The following is a 21,188-nucleotide window of genomic DNA, read 5'->3' on the forward strand; positions in this document are numbered from 1 at the left end:
CTGTATACCACCCCTACCTTGTCGCAACACTGATTGGCTCAAACGCATTAAGAAGGAAAGAAATTCCACAAATTATCTTTTAACAGGGCACACCTGTTGAAATGCATTCCAGGTGACTACCTCACAAAGCTGGTTGAGAGAATGCCAAGTGTGTCGAGTGTACAAAGCTGTCAACCACCCTTTGCCTTGATATTTGAAGAATCTCAAATACAAAATATATTCTGATTTAAGACTTTCTTTTCTGTTACATGATTCCATATGTGTTATTTCATAGTTTTGATGTCTTCATTATTATTCTACAATGTAAAAAATAAAGAAATCCTTGCATGAGTAGGTGTGTCCAAACCTTCCCTTTTACTGTACCTCCCTGGTACTGTATATCTAAGCTTCTAACTTGCTTATTTGTTCCTAACCACCTCTCTCCTAACCATGGCCCCAACAGGCTCCAAGGCCATGGACTACTCCAATGGGCTGTTTGACTGCCAGTCGCCCACCTCTCCCTTCCTGGGAAGCCTGCGGGCGCTGCACCTGCTGGAGGACCTGCGGGCGGCGCTGGAGATGATGGACCAGGATGAGAGGGAGGGCCTCCGCTGCCAGGTCCCTGACACTACCGCCGACGGCCTAGTGGAGTGGCTGCAGCAGGGACAACTGGTAGGTAACTCCCTCTGCATTTGCAACAGTAAGAAAACAAACACTGTTAATGTTAGTCAGTATTTTTACTATTGTTAGACATGCTCTGGAACAAAGTATTTGTTAAACCTCCCGCTTTCTGCTGAATGTGTCAATGTGTAGTTCATACATGCATCGTTTATGAGCGGAATTACTGTCTTACCTCAATCTGCCCCTTGCCATTTGAGTGGCAGCTAGTTAGATGTGCACACAGCAGAGCGAGAGAGAGAGAGAGCAATGATGTGGTACATCAACTTTTGGCTCGCGAGCGCTACTTTCAGAACTGCTGGCTAAAGTATACAGAAGTACCGGAGGATCTCTTTAATGCATGAGATATTCCGAATTTGAGTGTAATCATGGAAAATGTATTGCTGAGTATTCCACACAATCGAAGTACTTTTATTTAGACTAGATTCCTTTTGTGTGATTGCACAGGCAGTGGTCTGCTTTGTGTCTTCACAGCCTTACCTGTTATTTATACCTTCACTCTGTTGATTGTATGGCTATTGTGTGATGACATGCTTTGTGAGTAAGTGTCTCTGTAGCGGTGTCTGAAATGGTTTCCATCCTCTTTACTGGAGATGATTCACAGTGAGGCTCATGTTTTCCTCCCTCAAGCCCTTTCGTTCCCTGTGTGAAATATGAGAAGAGGAGTTCAGTTTTTGATTCAATTGCCACTTTAGTCACACACAAAGCACTTGCATGTGAGAACCCTATTGACCCTCACGTGTCTCTCAAATAACATGCATTTCACGTGTCACCGGCCTTTTTTCTCCCCAGGGGAAAATCATGTGATGTTTTTTCAATATAGGGATGCTATGACATCTGAATGCTGTATGCTGGCCTTTGAGATGGAGTGGTACATCTTCCATATGACTGGCGGCTGCTCTATTCCTAGGGTCAGGAGTCTTTCTTGGTATGGTGGTAGGGCAAGAAGTTATTCCTAACCATATTTATGGCCTCTCTAAGCACTTGGCTTTGGTTGTTTGTGATTTCAGACCAACGGAAATGGCTCCGCCATGATCTACCAGGAACGGCTGTCACGGGTGGAGAGCGATAAGGAGTGTCTCGTCCTCCAGGTGTGTGTCACGAGGCCATGAACAAGCAGAGACCAGCTTTAACAAATAGGAAATACCACCCCATATTGAAAAAATTTGAACATTACCAAATACATTGTACATGCAAACCGTACATTAGCAAGGGTGCTCTGTTTAAAGTGTATTTGATAGGTAGCTGTTGAATTCAGTAGGTTTTACCTATTCATGGTGTGAGTGGAAGACATGCATCATAGAGCATGCTCTTAGATCACTAACCCATACCCTGAAAACAACACGCAGATGACATGTGGCATATTATTGAGTGACGACTGTCCCCAGGTGAGTGTTCTCTCAGACCAGGTGGAGGTGCAGGGGGAGAAGATCAGGGATCTGGACATGTGTCTGGAGGAGCACAGAGAGAAACTCGACGCCACTGAAGAAACGCTGCAGCAGGTGAGGCCCCAGCAGGGTTGCAGTGTATTATGGTTATTAGCAGGATGTTCTGTCTTATGAGACAGAACCTTGGGCTCAAGGTATTGGTCAGCCTTTTGATCCAAATGTTTCTTTCTGAATGAACACTGATTAACACACTTAATACACTTCGCTCCTACTCGTTTGTGACTGAATCTGTGACTGTGTCCTGTGCAGGAGCTGTTGAGCAGGTCGACCCTGGAGACCCAGAAGCTGGAGCTGATGACCGAGGTGTCCAGTCTGAAACTGAAGCTGACCACTGTGGCGAGAGATCTGAGGGATAGTGAGGTACACGGATGCATTATGGGAATAGACTCACCCACAAAGAGAGATCATGTCTTTGGTAGATATTTGGAGTTTTGTTCAATGGCAGGCAGACCTCTTATAATATTAGGATATGAGTTTATATGAATCTTGGCAGTCACCCAAACATTTAATACCATGCAGAGGTCTGTCTCAGTCGGATGGAGTGGGCCCTGATCCGTCATGCAGATCCTGGACTGGTGGGCAGGGAGTGCCAAAACACTGCCTTGCTCCAGCAGCCATTTCCTCTCATAAAATAATTCATATCCCCTCCAGAGAAGCTGGGAGTCTGACAGTCAGGGTTTCCATACACCTAATCTATGAGCACTGAGCAGGCCCGGGCTGGAGGAATCAGGATATTGGATCCTGAGTTTGAGTTTCCGACACTACTATAACCTAGGGAGAGGTGTGTAGAAAGGCAATGTCTTCCATATATATTTAATATCGCCTTTGTTTAATGTTGGGCTTTGTTCGGCTGTAAATCACACACCCATGAGTCTGATCCATTTCTTCTTTCCTACCCACGGTGCTCTGCGGTTTTTACTCTTGTCTAAATGTATGCGTCGTGAATCATGTAGCACATTCTTGTTTAATGATGATGCATATTTCCTGAGTGCTCCGTCTATACGGTAATTGCTCCAAGGTGCAGGAGTATGTATTATCCATGACATAAAAGCAGTTGTAATGGTAATTGACCATGACGCTTTCTTCAAAATCAAGGATCTGTCTCCATGTTGTAGTGGGCTTCTCTGTTTCTCTCTCTTTCTCTCTCTAAATAATCTTTGGTGCCTCATTGAGGATTTTTCACTCCATAAAAACATCCCCCACAGTTTCCTCCAATAGTCTCAGCTGACCCCTTGGACATGTGGGTAATGCAGTCTTTTACCTCCCCAGGGGTTGTACCAGGAAGTCAATGACCTGCGGTTCAGGGTGACCGATATGGAGAATGAAAGACTGCAGTGTGAGAAGAAACTTAAATCCACCAAAGTGAGTAGCGTGGCTAAAAATCTGTCTGCAATACGAAGGCCTTAGGTCAGTCCGTTCAAATTACATATGGTCCACAGACATATGGTCCACAGATTAAGTTTGACTCCCTATACACTTTTTTTCTGCATCATGTAGGTACTGAATGCATTGTTCCCTTGTATGTTGGTTATAAATCACTGCTTTCACTCTTAGTAATACCACCTTCCTTCACGGTTCATACCCTTTGTCTCCTCTCTCCTTTTCTCCTCTCTCACCCCTGCCTGGCTAACTTCTCCCCTGCAACGTGCTAACCTGTCGCAGCCCTAGGAATGGGGCAGGTTAAGGTTCACTGGAGGTGTGGTGCAGAAGTTAACACCCTGTGCTCTGCTCTTCCCTGTCTGTCCTTATGGGCCTCTAAACCTTCCCTCTGTCCATTGACACTATCAATTTTTCCAACTTTCAGCACATTTCCACTTTGACTAAGTTCTCCTAAAAGCTAAGTATACGTTGCAGATTTCTTAACACACTCGTTTTTAATTTCTTCCTGCCCTGATCCACTTAATTGTATGTTAACTGTACATTGATGCTAAAATGTCTTAAACCTTTGGCTAAGTAAGCTAAACTAATGGATGGAACTGAACGGTCACGGATGACCTTCTGCTGGAGATTAACATCCCAATGGAGCTGTTCTTTCTCAGTGGAATGTGAAAGAAACTGACATGTTTACAGTGTGTTTGTATGGTTCTCTGGTTAAGACACCAGTCCTCTGGTAGAATGTATCCTCATTCTAACCTCATTCTGGGTCATACTGCCCTGCAGCACAGTTGGCATCAGACTGGGTTTTTACTTTCAGTTTGGTCAGACTCTGTTGTCTAGCTGGGTTTTTATCTAGATCTTGGCCTGTATTCATAGTGTCCGATACGAAGAATGCTTCTCTAGTATGAGTTTTGCCTTTTTAGGTTAAAATTAATGGACAGGGGATCTGATCCTAGATCAGAGGGGTATACGACAATGCAGGTTCAATGGGTTAGCCAGATAACTTTAATAAACAACCAGAAATAACTATTGATTTTCTGGATAATTAAGAAAGCTACATTTTAGATATGTTTTTTTGGTTGTTGAGTCAATTAGGACATGCCCATTTTCAAGCTTCTCTCTAAAAAATAAAAAGTTATTTGTGACTATTTAGGCAAGTTAGCTCATTGATCCTGCTTTATAGTCTACCCCTCTACTCTGAGACACTTTATGAATATGGGCCTAGATATGTATCTGTAGTATAATGAGGTCAGAATGGTCTGGAACATGATCCTCTCCCATTCAGGAGGAACTGCAGACTCTTCAGAGGCAGCTGGAGGAGCTGAGGAGACTAAAAGACCAGGCTACACAGGGAGTGCTGACCCCAGACAGAACAGATGGAGAGAAAGGTGGGAGTATAGTTACTAGACATGTAGGAAGGAGGGGGACCTCACTTCACTCTCATACACACGAGGAGCCATAATATTTCAATAGGCTTAACTTGCACCTTGACAGATTTACGGCAACAAGTTTCCAACATTCCTTTTCCTAATTCGTCTGCAGTTATTTCTGCCCTTAAGTCCCCTTAAGTAATGATGGGTACCATCAAGACATGGCCTGAGCATTGGACTTTTCCCCCTGAAATACAATTTTCAAAGCATCCTGTCTATCTCACACAGATAGAAAGGGGGATTTTGTACTTTCCACCTTACTATCGTCTTATCTGTCTTCAGGGCTCATACCAAGCGTGTTTAGACATGATCTCTGACTCTATCAACCCACAGCTGAGGCTCTTATCACCCGTTTACCATAAAGGAATGCAATTTATGTGGAGTGCAATGTATTCACTTCAAGAATTTATTGGCCTTGAACATGCCACAAATACTGCAATGTAATTGTCTGCTCAAGTCTATTCGATTTAAAAGTCCTGTTGCTTAAGTGGACTTGACTTGCATGTAGGTCTTAATAGACTCAACCAGTGTGTATAGACAGCAGTAGACACCAGACAATATGTCTGTCTCTGATCCCTGTGGGGGCACGCTTGTTGTTTTCCAGATGTGGATGTGCTGAGGATGAAGAGGGCCATGGAGTCCCTGACGTCAGCTAACAATGACAAGGTACTGGAGCTCCTGTTCACACTTTTTCATAAAGGCTTCTGTAGTTGACGCATGGGGATCTCAATGGCTTTTCTAACTCTGATCTACCATCCTTCACCCACAGGACCGGCGGATCGAGGAGCTTCAGGAGTCTATCACACGGTACAAGAAGGTCCAGGACTTGGTGAAAGGTGAAACTATGTTCAAGGAGTATGAAACTAGTAATGAAGTGTTTTATTGGTATCATTGCAATAGTTCATTTCTATTTATCGGACTAGATCAATCACGTTTTAGAGTGTAGAATAATGGACTTGATAATTTTGTGTAACAATTATAACTGCCCCACCCCCAGACACACTGAATGAAGACGATTACGATGACATCCAGGATGACAGATCCCCCTCCATTCAGGTCGCCATGGATACAGACCGGGCCACCCTGGCAGTTGGGGAGGAGACAGGAAGGAGCTGTGACGAGGTAACAACCTCCCCTGTCATAACAATGTCTCACACACAGGATGGACCCGAGACTCTAGACTTCCTTACCAAAACGTAATGTTAGGAATGTGAGGGTCAACAGGCTTGGGGTATTGGTTTAGCTGGACACCAACTACCTAACCAATGAAACTGTGCTTTGCGACATTGACGAAACATTCATTTTGCGACGTTGACTCTTGTCTTTCTTTCTCTTCCTCTCTCACCCTCTCTTCCCAGATTCCATCTATTGCAGTGTTTTCAGAGCTGGAGCAGGAGAGCCTGATACAGGAACCAGACACAGACAGGTGAGGTTGGCTTTTTCCTGGACAAACTACACCTCCCATGCACTATTTGTCCATTGGGTCACTGTTTTAGTTTGTCAGTATATTCATCATCTCTAGGTCTAGACTGTCGGTTAACTTTCCTTTCTCTTTGCAGTCCACCAGAAGTCCCACCACATTCAGCAGGTAGCCTGGGCCACATAAACAGCAACACAGAGCAGGTAAGACTGTCCTCTTACTCCTAGGGTGATGGGGAATGGTGGGTTAACTGGAAAGACCTTGACTTGCTGCAATCATAGAGTTTATGTACAGTACCAGCCAAAAGTTTGGACACCTACTCATTCAAGGGTTTTTCTTTATTTTTACTATTTTCTACATTGTAGAATAACATCAAAACTATGAAATAACACATATGCAATCATGTAGTAACCAAAAAAAGTGTTAAACAAATCTAAATATATTTTAGAATTTAGGTTCTTCAAAGTAGCCATCCTTTACCTTGATGACAGCTTTGCACACTCTTGGCATTCTCTCAACCAGCTTCATCTGGAATGCATTTCCAACAGTCTTGAAGGAGTTCCCACATATGTTGAGCACTTGTTGGCTGCTTTTCCTTCACTCTGCAGTCCAACTCACCCCAAACCGTCTCAATTGGGTTGAGGTTGGGTGATTTTGGAGGCCAGGTCATCTGATGCAGCAAACCAGATGGGATGGCGTATCGCTGCAGAATGCTGTGGTAGCCATGCTGGTTAAGTGTGCCTTGATTTCTAAATAAATCACTGATAGTGTCACCAGCAAAGCACCATCACACAACCTCCTCCATGCTTCATTGTGGGAACCACCCATACGGAGATCGTCCTACTCTGCAACTCACAAAGACACGGCGGTTGGATCCAAAAATCTCAAATTTGGACTCATCAGACCAAAGGACAGATTTCCACCAGTCTATTGACCATTGCTTGTGTTTCTTGGCCCAAGCAAGTCTCTTCTTCTTATTGGTGTCCTTTAGTAGTGGTTTCTTGGCAGCAATTTGACCATGAGGGCCTGATTTCACGCAGTCTCCTCTGAACAGTTTGTTGATGTGTCTGTTACTTGAACTCTGAAGCATTTATTTGGGCTTAAATTTCTGAGGCTGGTAACTCTAATGAACTTATCCTCTGCAGCAGAGGTAACTCTGGGTCTTCCCTTCCTGTGGCGGTCCTCAAGAGAGCCAGTTTCGTCATAGCGCTTGATGGTTCTTGCGACTGCACTTGAAGAAACTTTCAAAGTGGTTGAAATTTTCCAAATTGACTGACCTTCATGTCTTAAAGTAATAGTGGACTGTCGTTTCTCTTTGCTTTTTCGAGCTGTTCTTGCCATAATTTGGGCTTCGTCTTTTACCAAATAGGGCTATCTGTATACCGCCCCAACCTTGTCAATCAATCAAATGTATCTACAAAGCCCTTTTTACATCAGCTGTTGTCACAAAGTGCTATACAGAAACCCAGCTTAAAACCCCAAACAGCAAGCAATGCAGATGTAGAAGCACGGTGGCTAGGAAAAACTCCCTAGAAAGGCAGAAACCTAGAGAGGAACCAGGCTCTGAGGGGTGGCCAGTCTTCTTCTGGCTGTGCCGAGTGGAGATTATTACATTATATGGCCAAGATGTTCATAGATGACCAGCAGGGTCAAATAATAATAATCAGTGGTTGTAGAGGGTGCAACAGGTCAGCACCTCAGGAGTAAATGTCAGTTGGCTTTTCATAGCCGAGCATTCAGTTAGAGACAGCAGGTGTGTGGTAGAGAGAGGGAGTCGAAAACAGCAGGTCCGGGACAAGGTAGCACGTCCGGTGAACAGGTCAGGGTTCCATAGCCGCAGGCAGAACAGTTGAAACTGGAGCAGCAGCACGACCAGGTGGATTGGGGACATCAAGGGGTCATCAGGCCAGGTAGTCCTGAGGCATGGTCCCAGGACACGGGCCCTCCGAGATAGGAGGGGGGGAGAGAGAGGGAATTAGAGGGAGCATACTTAAATTCACACCGGACAAGATGGGAGAAATACTCCAGATATAACAGAATGACCCTAGCCCCCCGACACAAACTATTGCAGCATAAATACTGGAGGCTGAGACAGGAGGGGTCGGGAGACACTGGCCCCGCCCGACGATACCCCAGACAGGGCCGACCCAGGCAGGATATAACATAACTGATGGGCTCACAGGCATTAAGAAGGAAAGAAATTCTACAAATTCACTTTTTAACAAGGCACACCTGTTAATTGAAATGCATTCCAGATGACTACATCATGAAGCTGGTTTAGAGGATGCCAAAAGTGTACAAAGCTGTCAAGGCATAAGGTGGCTACTTTGAAGAATCTCAAATAAACAAATCAATAAATATATATTTTATAACACTTTTTTGGTTACTACAAGATTCCATGTGTTATTTCATAGTTCTGATGTCCACTACTATTCTACAATGTAGAAAATAGTAAAAATAAAGAAAAACCCTTGAATGAGTAGTCTGATGTCCAAACTTTTTTGTTTTACAGGGTCAGCCATAGTAGTACAGCGCTTCTGGAGCAAATTAGGGTTATGTGCCTTGCTCAGGTGCACATCGGCAGATTTTTCACCTTGTCGGCTCGGGTATTAGAACCAGCAACCATTTGGTTAATGGCCCATTGTTCTAGTCTTAAATCACCCCCCCCCCCATTTTTGTCACCAAAACTAGGACACGAGAGCTTATCTTTGACCTTTTTGACCTCTCAACATGGGAGAGTCTCAAAGGCGTGTCTCTCAAACGGGCCAGTCATACAGATACAGCTTCTATCTCTCATCTCCCCCACATGGAGGGTGGAGTCACTGAGCCCCACTGTGACGGCTGACTGGACTCCGGACTGTCTGTCAGGATGATATGGAATCATAATAGGATTCCTGAGCAATGGTTGTTTTGACCGTTGTGTTATTCCACCGCCACCTGCTGGTACAACAGAACTATGGAGCTGGTTATGGCAGGCGGCAGTGTAGCCTAGTGGTTAGAGCATTGGACTAGTAACCGAAAGGTTGCAAGTTCAAATCCCCAAGCTGACAAGGTACAAAATCTGTCGTTCTGCCCTTGAACACCCACTGTTCCTAGGCCGTCATTGAAAATAAGAATTTGTTCTTAACTGACTTGCCTAGTAAAATAAAGGTAAAAAAATAAAATATTGGGAGATTGACTTTGTTTACTGGCATGCCAAATATTTTATTAGGTTAATGTGCTCATAATGACCCCTCACCCCTTTTCTAGACCACAGTTGAGGAGCCCAGCCCCCCATCCACCTCTCCATCAAACCCCAGCAGTAATGAAAGCTTTGGGACCAAGAAGGCCCGCTCCTCCTTTGGACGTGGTTTCTTCAAGATGCGTGGAGGCAAAAGGACGTCCAGTGCCCCAAATCTGGGTGAGTCATCATGGGGGAGGAAGGGCACGGGGAGAAGGGTACTCGTTTCTCTGCACGGTGGTGTGAACAATAAATATTACTCCATGTTCATGATGTAAAAAAAATATTCACAGTTCCATTCCTTAATGTGTGTTTTCTTATGTCTGTCTGTCTGGTAGTATTCACACTAGTGACTATGTTCTGTCCTTGCTCTCTCTATTCTCCATGGTTCTATGTGATGTGAAGATCGCAGCCGGAGTGCGAGTGCGCCTACGTTGGGTACAGTACAGTAGTCTGCAGCGCAGAGCCCCACAGACGGGCCAGGCCTGCAGTATGGCAGATCAGGATAAACGCTGGATGTGTGCAGGGATACTAGCACAACAATGTGATCACCATCTAACGTTACTACACAACTAGACCCATCGTAGACTAAATAAAAAGGCTGTCTGTTTTTCTGAACCCTCTTGAGGCTGATTGGGTCATAGATGGTAAATGGTTACATTGTTGTGTGAAGAATCCCTAGATATTCCCCTACCTCCATTTTCCTACTTTTCATTTTTCATTTGTATCAAGCAAGTGAAAAGTTTAGTTGATCGTTGTTGTGAGCGGTGTGGTTTTTAGTGTGATTTCTTTCCCCTTTTAAATCATATCCAGTTGTTCCTTATCCATGACGTGACACCATCTGCAATGATGCCGCTTAACTCTGCTAGCTGTCCTTAAAAGATGCGCCTCTGAGATTTGTCTTTTACAGTTGGAAGTCTATGAATTTGCATTTGCAGTTCATGTCAACCAGTCCTGCATGAGTTGAGTTGTGGTGCTTTTGAGTGGTTCTTGGCGTACTCATAGTGGTGGTGGTGTTTAGTGGAAGATGTAGTCCAGAAGTGGTTATGGTGGCCATTACAGCTGTAGTCCTTGTACAGTGTTGGCCTCGAGTTTCCTGTGGTGGTGGATTGTCAGGTGTCAGCTATTGATCTAACAGAGGGGTGTGTGTGTTTGAATCCAGCTGAGACCGAGCGTAAGGGCACAGACCACTTGGACTTGGCTCGTGCCCTGCCACACAAACCTCAGGGAGGAGACAGCAGCCAGACCCTACCTTCCTCACCAGAGGCCAAGAAGAAGTCCAGAGGCTTTATGAAGTTCTTAGGCAGGTGGGTCAAAATGTTCTCTATATTCCCTAAATTTAGAAAGAGGTGAGGAGATGGTATGCAAGGTAATTGGGGGAAAGATGAATTAAGATGGAGCCAGGGTTTTTAAATTAAACTATTGCTTTATTAACTGTAATACAAGGACAGAGGGTTTGCTGTAACACGAGGATCGAGCATGGCAGGATATTTAGGTGTGCTGTGTTCTGACCCCTCTAGGCTGAAGAGAAGTCACTCCACCTCGCTAGACCTGGAGGAGACTGAGTTCAGGAGGGGAGGAGTCAGAGCCACGGCCGGCCCCCGACTGGGCTGGTCACGTGACCTGCAGCACAGCGCCGAGTATGTGAAGCTCACCTCTTGCTAGACTGTCTCTGTATCTGTTTGTGAACTAGAGATGTAGAAGAAGGGATCAGAAGCTTATTGGAACTAAGTCTACAGTATCACAGTTTTGGGGTATTAGGATTTTGTGGTGTCAGAGGAGCAAATGGGAATGAATGATGTACTGTTTACCCTCCACGTTAATGGTGAGAGTGCTCTCTCTCTCCCCCCTCAGTGATGTGGACGCTCCCTTTGCGCAGTGGAGTAAGGAGCAGGTGTGTGTGTGGCTGCAGGAGCAGGGCCTGGGGCTGCACGTGGCTCAAGCCCAGCAGTGGATCCGCTCAGGATTCACCCTGCTGCAGGCCTCCCAGCACGACCTGGAGAAGGTAGGACGGCTCAGTGGAGCATCCAGGAGGCGTCTCGTGCATTCTGTGTTGCTAGACATTTTAATGAAACTCCCGATGTTAAAGCTTATAGTTGCTAATGTTCACTTTGCTACCTGTGTCCTGACACACCTATTTTCTCTCACTCTCTTCCTAACTGTACAGTATGTGAGATGTCTTAAACAATCCATACATGTTTCTGTGGCAACAGGAGTTGGGGATCAAACAGCCCCTCCACAGGAAGAAGCTGCAGCTGGCTCTCCAGGCACTGGGATCAGAGGAGGATGTCAGCAAGGCCAAACTGGACCACAACTGGGTGACCAGTGAGTGACCACTGACCACAGCCTCAGAGTTATCAAATGAAAAATTGAATAACCTTTCTGTGACTTGTGATTGATTTGAGTTGTTTTGGTGTTTCTCAGGATGGCTTGATGATATTGGTCTGCCACAGTATAAGAGCCAGTTTGATGAGGGGAGGGTCGATGGACGAATGCTACACTACATGACTGTGGTGAGTCTTAATTTGCAGTAGTTGGTCTAATGTGGCTAAAATGAATTAGAATCCATGTCAAAGGGGGTGAATAAAGTCCATTAAATAACAAATCCTTGCTTTTGTGTGATCATCTGTATGTCTAGTGTCCTTTTTATTTCTTATTGATTGACGGTAGTCATTCTCCTGACTGAGAAGAGTATGTGTGTTTGTCCCCTTCAGGATGACCTGCTGTCTCTAAAGGTGGGCAGTGTTCTCCACCACCTCAGCATCAAGAGAGCCATCCAGGTCCTCCGGCTCAACTTCTACGAGCCCAACTGCCTCCGCCGACGGCCCTCTGACGAGGTACGGTTTAGTCACTTCTAAATAAATAAACAATGTATTTTTCTCTCCCTGTGCTTTCATATCCACCATACACATGGTCTCTCACTTCACCAGTTCAGTTACATTTCAGTGGTGTTATTTGTAAAGGGGAAAATAAACGTTTCCGTTTTTTATTAACACCAACTTTAAAAGAAAATGTCTCCCCAGAACAACATCACACCAGGGGAGATCTCCCAGTGGACCAATCACAGAGTGATGGAGTGGCTGAGATCAGTGGACCTGGCTGAGTACGCTCCTAACCTGAGGGGCAGCGGTGTGCACGGGGGTCATGGTGAGCGGGGGGGGTGGTGGTCTGTTTGAATTGGCTTGCCACTGACTCATTTCAGGAACACACACCTTCATCAGCGTATACATACACTGACTGCCTTTTTACTGGTGTCTGTCTCACTCTTCGTTTGCATCTCTCCTTGTCTCAGGTGCTGGAGCCTCGCTTCAACGTGGAGTCCCTAGCCCTTCTGCTCAACATCCCTCCCAACAAGACCCTGCTGCGCCGCCACCTGGCCACCCACTTCCACCTGCTCATCGGCTCCGCTGCCCAGCGCAGCAAACAGGAGTGTCTGGAGAACCCTGACTACACCCTGCTCACTGCCACCGCCAAGGTCAAGGTAGGGTCAACTTGCAGCTGGTAAGGCATCAGCTTGTTAGACATGCAGAGATTTGGGGATCAGTGTAGGTTTATTGATCTGATCAGTGACCTTGGCTGTGTCCCACTGCTCTAAGTTGGCCTCATGACCACTTATATGTGAATGGACTGGATTTTGTCCTTTCAGATCAGTGGTCAGCAGGAAAAGGAGATGAGGACAGACAGCTTTTTAATACTATTGGCACACAGCCGTTTCTCCCCATTTGACTGACTCTCTCCCATCATCCTCTCTCCTTCTCTAGCCCAGAAGGCTGCCGTTCGGTGGCTTCGGGACCCTGCGTAAGAAGCGCCAGGAGGACAGCGAGGAGTACGTGTGCCCCATGGACGTGGAGATGCCCAAGAACAGCAGCTTCCAGGGGGGCCTGAGGATCTACGAGGACAACCTGGACCAGGTAGGGGACTGCCATTAACCCCTTCAACTTCAGGGAATGTGGGTGTTTTTAGTGTGGCTTTTTTTAGCCCCTTCAACTGAGGCGCTAACTATTTAAAATGTATTAATGATAATCATCCTTTAGGTGAGGTTAGAGCACTCCAATGAACAGATGAGAGGGTGGAATGTGGTACCACAAGAGGATAGTGTTTTACTTTTAATTTTCCATGTGAAGTGCTCTTGAACACTGTCTGTACTCTTAGATGGAGGACTCGGAAGGGGCTGTGAGGCAGATAGGAGCATTTTCTGAGGAAATCGACAACCTGACGGTAAGAAGTCATTAAAGTTCACATGAGGCCTCCGGACTGGCGGAGCGGTCTAAGGCAGTGCTAGAGGTGTCACTACAGACCCGGGTTCGATCCCGGGCTGTATCACAACCGGGAGTCCCATAGGGTGTCGCACAATTGGCCCAGCGTCGTCCGGGTTAGGGGAGGGTTTGGCCGGGGGGGGTTTACTTGGCTCATCGCGCTCCAGAGGCTGGCCAGGTCATCAGTTGAACGACACATTGGTGTGGCTGGCTTCCGGGTTAAGAAGTCCTATTTCGGAGGACACATGACTCTAACTTCACCTTTCCCGAGCCCATTGGGGAGTTGCATGAGACAAGATTGAAAAGGGGGGTAAAATACCCCCCCACCCCACAAAAACTCACATGATCACACATCAAATCACTTATGTGCCTCTCAGCAAGCTGTGCTCTAGCAAAACAACCATGGCACTTTTCTGGCAGTGTTATTAATCTCTTTGTTTTCCTGTGTGACTTCAGTGTGTTGTTTTCTCCTGCATGTTTCAGAGCATGCTGAAGGAGGATGAATTCTTCAGCGAGGTCTCCTCTCGCTCCCCCGAGGCCAGCGTCACCGATGACGACTCCAACGTGTGAGGGAGGGTTCCCGCCAATTAAATGTATTAACTTTAGATGACTGACAGGGGATGCTGTTTTGTAGCCACCACACAGCCATTTTGTTACTCCTCAATTGTAAAAAACAATTTTAGAAGCTGTAGAAATGATTTAATGTCTACATTTGTTTTTGACAAGTATATTCTATTAGACACCTTTTAATGCATACTTTGAAATGATGTGTAAAAATACAAGGGAGTACTAATGATACTGTCCCCACTACAACAAATAAATACCTAAATGCATGTCATTTTGTCCTTTAAACATTTGATTGAAGTGCTATAGAATTCAAGTCATTCCTATGGAGGAGCACCAATATGGCTGACGGGTGGCTTCAAAGCCTCTCATTGGCCGTTACATAGCATCAGCAATCCAGGGTTTATACACATCATTGGCCCCAGCTGGTGTCGCAATGCAACCCCCCCCCACACACACCTTGATAAGCTGTCTTCTACAACCTGAGACCACCTATGCCCTTACTTACATCATTGTTGTTTCAGCAATTTACTATCTCTTGCTCTGCATTCCCAAGTGAAGTTATACATGTGTATTTATTTAAGATGTTGAAATGCATGACTTGATTTCAACATGGGAGCATTTACTTTATACTTTTGTTACAGAACTGTTTTTTTTCTATATTGTTTGAATATCCACATGTCATTGTCCTGACTTATTTTTTATTTTATTTTTGGAACCCTCACGCCTATTAGCAATTATATAACCTAAAAGATTGGTCAACTCGCAGTGGGACACTTCAATCCATAATTTCCTCTCCGTGGTCTCATTTGATGCTCCTGTTTGTGTCCCAAAGTAATTCAATATTATCACGTTGGTTTGTCCTGCCATGTGGAATTTTAGGAACATGGAAGCCCAATGTTCTAGAATGTAAACATCACCAGAAAGCAATGATATTGTTTTGCAAACCTTAACCATATCAGTGAACGTAATGTACTGTGTACTGTTTCTATGCATCTTTTTGTGAATTGTCAATAAAAACATGGCTACATGACTGTGTATACTATTAGATGGGTGAGCTATGTACATTTGAGATACTTCCACAAGTATTTTTATTCCACTTCAGCAAGGTCTGAGTTGAACACTTATGTCGATAGATCCTTACACCAGCCAGAGACCCACAAGTCCCATTTTGTATCAGTGATAATGCAATTTCAGAATGTGGGAGGGACATGTCCCCAGTGAAAGTTGCACCCCTGGAAATGGGATTTGAATCCACAGCCATTACTTCAACCCAGCAACTAGATCAGTCAAGGCTGTGCTTACATCAGGATGTTAAAATATTTAACTGGTCAAAAGATATCAGAATTAGGCTGCGCTTACCCCCAATTATTATACAATTTATTTTATTGGTCTCAATATAACATGTTGCATAATGAAACCATATTTCAAGTGCTGTAAAGACATTTAGCACATGGAAAGACTCCAGTAACAGCTTCAAGATATCCTCCCTTTAGTCACTCGTTCTGTAACAATATGGAATAAGTACAGCAATGTGCAAAGTTATACATTACACTTTAGGGAATAGTTTGCAGTGGAAGCAACTGAGCAGTATTATGGTCATGTCTTCAGCTGTGCATACAAAGTATTGCTAAGGCACTCAAGTAAAACTATACTGAACAAAAAAAACATGCAAAGTGTTGGTTTCATGAGCAGAAATGTTCCAGTTAAAGCTTATTTTCATTTTCTGTAAAAAAAAGTGTTTACTTCCCTGTTAGTGAGAATTTCTCCTTTGCCATGATTACATGATTACATGGGGACACAGGGCAGGAGTATTTGTCCAAAAACTCATTGATTGGCTCCCAAAAAGTAGGCCTATGTCATGTGAAATCCATAGACTAGGGCCTAATTCATTTAAGAGTTCATAGGAGGAAATCAGTTGAGTTTATATTTTGTTCAGTACACAGGTATCAGTCAATTAGTTTGACAGGAAGAACATTCAAATAATTGTTTCCTCCAACTACCAGTTACTCAATTCAGAATGATAAAATCAGAAAATGCTTTAGACACCACTCATTTCAGGATTCTGTTTTGGAAATTAAGGCACACCAAATTACAGAAAATGGTCCACTAATTCTGCTGTAGGATAAGTGAAATGATTTCAACAGATGATCAAGCGCTGATGCAAGAGTTTTAATAAATGTTGGGTGTGGCTGATCATTGAGCCCCTTTAACCCCTCGCCTGGGATGGCTTCTAAAAGGTGAACCTCCGGCTGCTGGCGTGGCCCACTTTGTCCAGGTTGGGGTTACAGGCAAACTGAATCATGGGAGGCGGTCCGCACAGGAGAATGAGAGTGTCGTCTCCAGGGGGTGGAAGGTGGTCCCTCACCATGTCTTCACTGATGAAGCCTTGGCTGTACTCCCACTCTGATGATTAAAGAGACGTTAAACTTTAAGTCACTCCGGACCAGACAAGATTCTTTCTTAGCCTTCTCTTAAATCTTTGAGCCTTTAACGGCATTTATTGACACTTCAACAGGGCAAACAAACATTTATTTCCCAATATCAGCTCATGTTCACTGAAACATAATAGAAGTTATGGGCATCTCTTACCCTCAGGAGCCCTGTCCAGGGTGAACCATAGCTTGAACCGGGTTGGGTGATTAGCTGCGATCTCCTCCAACTCCGGTCGAAGCAAGATGTCTTTCTCAGTCTGAGGGAGAATAGGATAGAGAAGGTATTAGGGACTACTAGCCCATGTTTGAACTCCTTGACATCAGAGTCAAACCAGATGAGGAAAGCAGTGTAAACTCACCTGGTTGGCGAAGAGCAGATGACACACTGTCTGGTCCTGGGGATCCTTCATTATAGCTGTGATGAGCTGCAGCATGGGAGTGATTCCTGAGGGAACAGGATCCAATAGAACACATGTCAACCCATCACAGATGGCCATTCTGCTATGTACAGATTGAGCATGGTGGCTTTTGTTTTACCAGTCCCTCCTGCGATCATGCCCACTTGCTTGGCAGTTTTGATTACAGGCTCCGCCTTTTTTTCTGCCTTGATGGCAAAAGCCCCTGTTGAAACACCCAATAAACAAACCAATTTAGTAAAGGTGTGGCTTGCGTGCACTTCTTCACCATTGACCTAGCTCAGAGCAGTGACCACTTAAGAAACATTTTCAGCCAGGGCCTAAATATACATAACAGGGTATTTAATGCAAGATCTACCACACAGTGGCAATGTTGGGCAAACGTGATGACTCACCGTTTCCTTGGTAGACCAGCAGGCCGCTGGGCCCTCTGAAATCAATAGTGTCGCCAATCCGGAGGCTCTCCAAGTACTGACTCATCTTCCCACCTTCAGGAAACTTTGGATTAACGTTCTTGTAGTAAATCTGGGAAGCAAAAAGAACATTTGTTGGGAAAACTGGTTGAGGAGATGGAGGTTGAATTATAGTACAGAGAAAGCTTCTTCAGATGATGCGTGTACCTTCACTACCAGGTCTACAAAGCCTACGTCGTCATCACTAGACACAGGTGTGTACGGTCTGACCACCAGGACTCCATCCGGTTTGGCAGACAGGTATATGTGTTGCCCTGGGAACGTAAACAGTCAAAGTATGGTGGCCACTTAAATGAAGAGTAGTCGTGATAGTGCGAAGACAACACAACAAACAGATAAATTTTTGTATGATTTCAGATTCAGACCAGGATTACATTCAATGTTACACTATATTATAGTCTAATAGTGTTTTTATATAAATGCTGAAAAGTTGAACAGCGACATCAATTGAATGTACTCACCAATGGGTAGCCCAAGGACATGATCCTTTTCCCGCAGGGCAAAACGGAATTTCCTTGTGTCATGACTGATGATCTATGAGAACCACAACACAGCATTTCACAGCTACATGATATAGATCCCTCAAACTCAACTCTGGACCTCAAAGATAGTTCCACCACGTTCTCTCACTGTTTTCCTCTAAAATCAGGGCTATATTTAGACCTGGGACACCCAAGTGTGCAATTAATTATCAGGTTGAACAGAAAACCAGCAGGCTCCGGACCTCATAGTGTGAGTTGAATACCCCTGATATAAAGCACACACACTGTTGACTGACTGTTAGCCTTGATCCACAGTAGCAGTCTGTACAAGAGCAATAACTTCAAACTATAATCCAGACTGGTTGCAGATTGACCTCTGCACTAAATGGAGAAACCAGTCTGTAGCAATGCAGCAGCTGCCCAGTCCAAGTCCTAAAGGGCTTGTGACACAGACCAGCCTAACTTATGTGTTTGGTCTTTGTGCAGTTCCAGTAATAGTAAGGAGCATTTCCACAGTAACAGAGTGATGCTGAGACTCAAAACAACAATGATTACAAAGCATAGAACTCAGTGCAAATGCAAAGTTTGGTAACAGAATGACGGTTTGTGTGATCATTATGTTACGAAACATTGCATCTGCACTGTTCAGGTAAATTTGTTTTTTGAGTGTGGAAATTGTTAAAAGTAGTCATTGTGCATAGTTCGTTTAACTTTGCAATCATTGGTTTGTTTTACATAAATGTTAAGGTGAAAAATCTGAGTCGGAGCATCACTCTGTTTCATGGAATTGCCTTTCTAGAACAGCACTGGGCATCCCAGATCAAACATGTCTTATCTAGTCACAATTGTTACTCATTATTTCTTAGTGAATGAAACTAATTGGACTATTATATTAATAATGTGAACGTGGTTTCACCACAGCACAGGAATAATAACCTGATCACAACACTGAATTCTTACCTCTTTATCTATCAGCCTTAATGCATATTTGATGTTGGGGTCCTCTAAAGTGATGGCAGGTTTCTTCTTTGAGAGGAAGAGGCTCAGGATGAGGTTGATAATGTTGTCAATACTGCTCCGAATGAGCTGTGGAGATGGGAAAGGAAGGTTTGCCTTTTCAGTTGAAGTTATTGTGGAAATAAGGATGTCGATCTTTACCATGTTGAACATTGTAAAGACTGCTGCCATGATTGGGAGGGGAAAATTAGACTGTACCAACAAGTCAACAAAAACAGGTTTTTAACAGTTACTGATATACAATGCATCAGTCAGTGTGATATTACACCTAACTTGACAAATAGTTTAGTCATAATGGATAGGCACAACGCTTCCCTAAAATTAGGGGAGTGGTTATGTCAGAGAATTTCCCCGCATCTCAGTGCAAGAGGCGTCACTACATTCCCTGGTTCGATTCCAGGCTGTATCACATCTGGTGGTCATTGGGAGTCCCATAGGGCTACGCAGCGTCCCAATTGGCACAGCAACGTCCGGGTTTGGCCGTCATTGTAAATAAGAATGTGTTCTTAACTGACTTGCCTAGTTAAATAAATACGCACACACCCCAACATTGGACCAAACTGCTGCGCTCACCACTATTCGATAGCTAGTAGCTAGCTAACTTAATAACGACATGGTAGAGGCACAGCGGCTTGCAATCCTTTGACAAGTGTGCAGAGATCTCCATGCTGGCTATTTTAATCAGAAATTAACCCGACTGTCAATCACGTAAACTAGGTAACGTTAACTCACTCCCTAGCGCCATGCAACTTGCGCCATGCAACGCCCAAACATCTCAATAAGAGGCAAAGCTTTTGGTTATCAAGTTAGGTAGTTATGATGACAGTTTACTATATACCATATGACTGACTTACTATAGCTACGGTGGATTACAAACCTGATGGTTCACGACGAAGATCTGTTACTAGCTACACTGTAGTCTACAGTGCTAGTTAGCCAACCATAGCTAGCTTGCCTGCCGTTCGCTATAGATTCCTTGTGCAGTGTCAAATCGCACAACTGTAGCTCAGCCTAAGCCAATGTAAAAAAATATCATATTTAGCAAGTTGGCAATTATACTTACCCCAATGATGTAAGACAGCATCTTGTTTTTAACACCTTACAAGGCAACAGCGAAAAGTATGTTCTCCGAGGAAAAACCGTCGCGCTGTCAAAGTACTGACTCCGGGGCTTTCAAGGCAACTGGGAACTCGGAAAAAATACGAGGTCAAATCATGACGTCAGTGATCTTCAGATCGGAAAGTTGGAGTTCTAGAAAAGGCCCGAATTCACGAGTTGGAATTCCGAGTTGGATGACCGTTCAAAACGATCTTTCGCACTCTTGAGTTTTTTTTCTCGCAAATTCACAGCCTCTCTTGAACGCACTGAAGTCGTACATCAGATATTTTTGAGTTCACAGTTGTTTTGAACGCGTCATAAGGAATTAGCGCTCAACCCCTGCAGTTGTAAACACGCTTTTCAAAATAAGAGTCCATGCACGACCCATGAATTTGTATGAAAACTGCTTTGAACATGCCTGTCTGGCTACAATGAACGAAGTCGCGTTTAATGCAGAATAGCCATTGTAAAGGGTAATTCCGCCACTTTTCAACCTTTTATTCATTATCTTCAGCACCAAACTAGACCTACAAATGTGAAAACAAAGATCCTAAGAAATGATTCTCGGAGACATCACAGTGTAGGATTAAAAGTTTCTGCAACGAGTTTCTAGTCAGAGAGGGTATTTTCTTGCTCCTCACGTCACCGCGAATCCCATAGTGTTTGAAATCACTGTTTTAAAAATGTTTTAACTGTTGATGATGTCGTCGGGTAGAACTTTTAACTTATTTTTCTACAGAACATAGAAATGAGCTGGAACAAAGTCTCATTGCTGTCTGGTAAATATTGCATATCTAATAAGGTGAAATAAGTATCATACAAACTCATTCATAGAATCTACCCCATAAAGACCTTTATTAAACACAGAATTAAAATGGCTATTGTTAACAAATGT

The 21,188-nt window shown here is 44.2% G+C and overlaps 2 protein-coding genes across 4 annotated transcripts in view; one reads left to right on the top strand and one right to left on the bottom strand.

Annotated features, from left to right (window-relative positions):
• LOC112267835 (liprin-beta-1) overlaps window positions 1-15,405 on the top strand; it is a 36,578-nt gene extending 21,173 nt beyond the window's left edge. Inside the window, exons 3-26 of one of the 3 annotated variants that reach the window (XM_042297971.1) lie at window positions 443-651; window positions 1,668-1,748; window positions 2,046-2,159; window positions 2,355-2,465; window positions 3,375-3,467; window positions 4,768-4,870; window positions 5,517-5,578; window positions 5,682-5,748; window positions 5,910-6,034; window positions 6,271-6,338; window positions 6,472-6,535; window positions 9,582-9,732; window positions 9,958-9,990; window positions 10,715-10,859; window positions 11,073-11,192; window positions 11,407-11,557; window positions 11,766-11,877; window positions 11,977-12,065; window positions 12,267-12,389; window positions 12,576-12,722; window positions 12,845-13,033; window positions 13,314-13,463; window positions 13,705-13,770; window positions 14,292-15,405. In XM_042297971.1, the coding sequence (XP_042153905.1) occupies window positions 443-651; window positions 1,668-1,748; window positions 2,046-2,159; window positions 2,355-2,465; window positions 3,375-3,467; window positions 4,768-4,870; window positions 5,517-5,578; window positions 5,682-5,748; window positions 5,910-6,034; window positions 6,271-6,338; window positions 6,472-6,535; window positions 9,582-9,732; window positions 9,958-9,990; window positions 10,715-10,859; window positions 11,073-11,192; window positions 11,407-11,557; window positions 11,766-11,877; window positions 11,977-12,065; window positions 12,267-12,389; window positions 12,576-12,722; window positions 12,845-13,033; window positions 13,314-13,463; window positions 13,705-13,770; window positions 14,292-14,378 (2,660 nt within the window). In that variant the 3' untranslated portion in view covers window positions 14,379-15,405. Of the gene's footprint in view, window positions 1-442; window positions 652-1,667; window positions 1,749-2,045; window positions 2,160-2,354; window positions 2,466-3,374; window positions 3,468-4,767; window positions 4,871-5,516; window positions 5,579-5,681; window positions 5,749-5,909; window positions 6,035-6,270; window positions 6,339-6,471; window positions 6,536-9,581; window positions 9,733-9,957; window positions 9,991-10,714; window positions 10,860-11,072; window positions 11,193-11,406; window positions 11,558-11,765; window positions 11,878-11,976; window positions 12,066-12,266; window positions 12,390-12,575; window positions 12,744-12,844; window positions 13,034-13,313; window positions 13,464-13,704; window positions 13,771-14,291 lie in introns of those variants that run through there. The other 2 variants (XM_042297969.1, XM_042297970.1) reach the window with 2 other exon arrangements.
• Window positions 15,406-15,740: 335 nt separating this feature from the next.
• LOC112267836 (NADH-cytochrome b5 reductase 3) lies at window positions 15,741-20,569 on the bottom strand. The gene is made up of 9 exons (XM_024445990.2): window positions 20,259-20,569; window positions 19,139-19,264; window positions 18,158-18,230; window positions 17,844-17,950; window positions 17,619-17,748; window positions 17,345-17,428; window positions 17,167-17,252; window positions 16,965-17,064; window positions 15,741-16,778 (listed from the first exon to the last, which is right to left on the bottom strand). The coding sequence occupies exons 1-9, from the start codon at window positions 20,277-20,279 to the stop codon at window positions 16,606-16,608; spliced, it is 900 nt and encodes a 299-aa protein (XP_024301758.1). The 5' UTR covers window positions 20,280-20,569; the 3' UTR covers window positions 15,741-16,605.
• Window positions 20,570-21,188: the final 619 nt, after the last annotated feature.

This window comes from Oncorhynchus tshawytscha, linkage group LG15, assembly GCF_018296145.1.
Source record: "Oncorhynchus tshawytscha isolate Ot180627B linkage group LG15, Otsh_v2.0, whole genome shotgun sequence".
Lineage (NCBI taxonomy): Eukaryota > Metazoa > Chordata > Actinopteri > Salmoniformes > Salmonidae > Oncorhynchus > Oncorhynchus tshawytscha.

Bases quoted from the DNA above. Each gene is read 5' to 3' on its own strand.
- LOC112267836 (XM_024445990.2), bottom strand. From the start codon at position 20,279: ATGCTGTCTTACATCATTGGG. The intron at 17,429-17,618 runs GTGAGTCATCAC...GTGTTTCAACAG, and splicing joins GCTGGTCTACCAAGGAAACG to GGGCTTTTGCCATCAAGGCA. The intron at 17,065-17,166 runs GTGAGTTTACAC...ATTCTCCCTCAG, and splicing joins ATCTGCTCTTCGCCAACCAG to ACTGAGAAAGACATCTTGCT.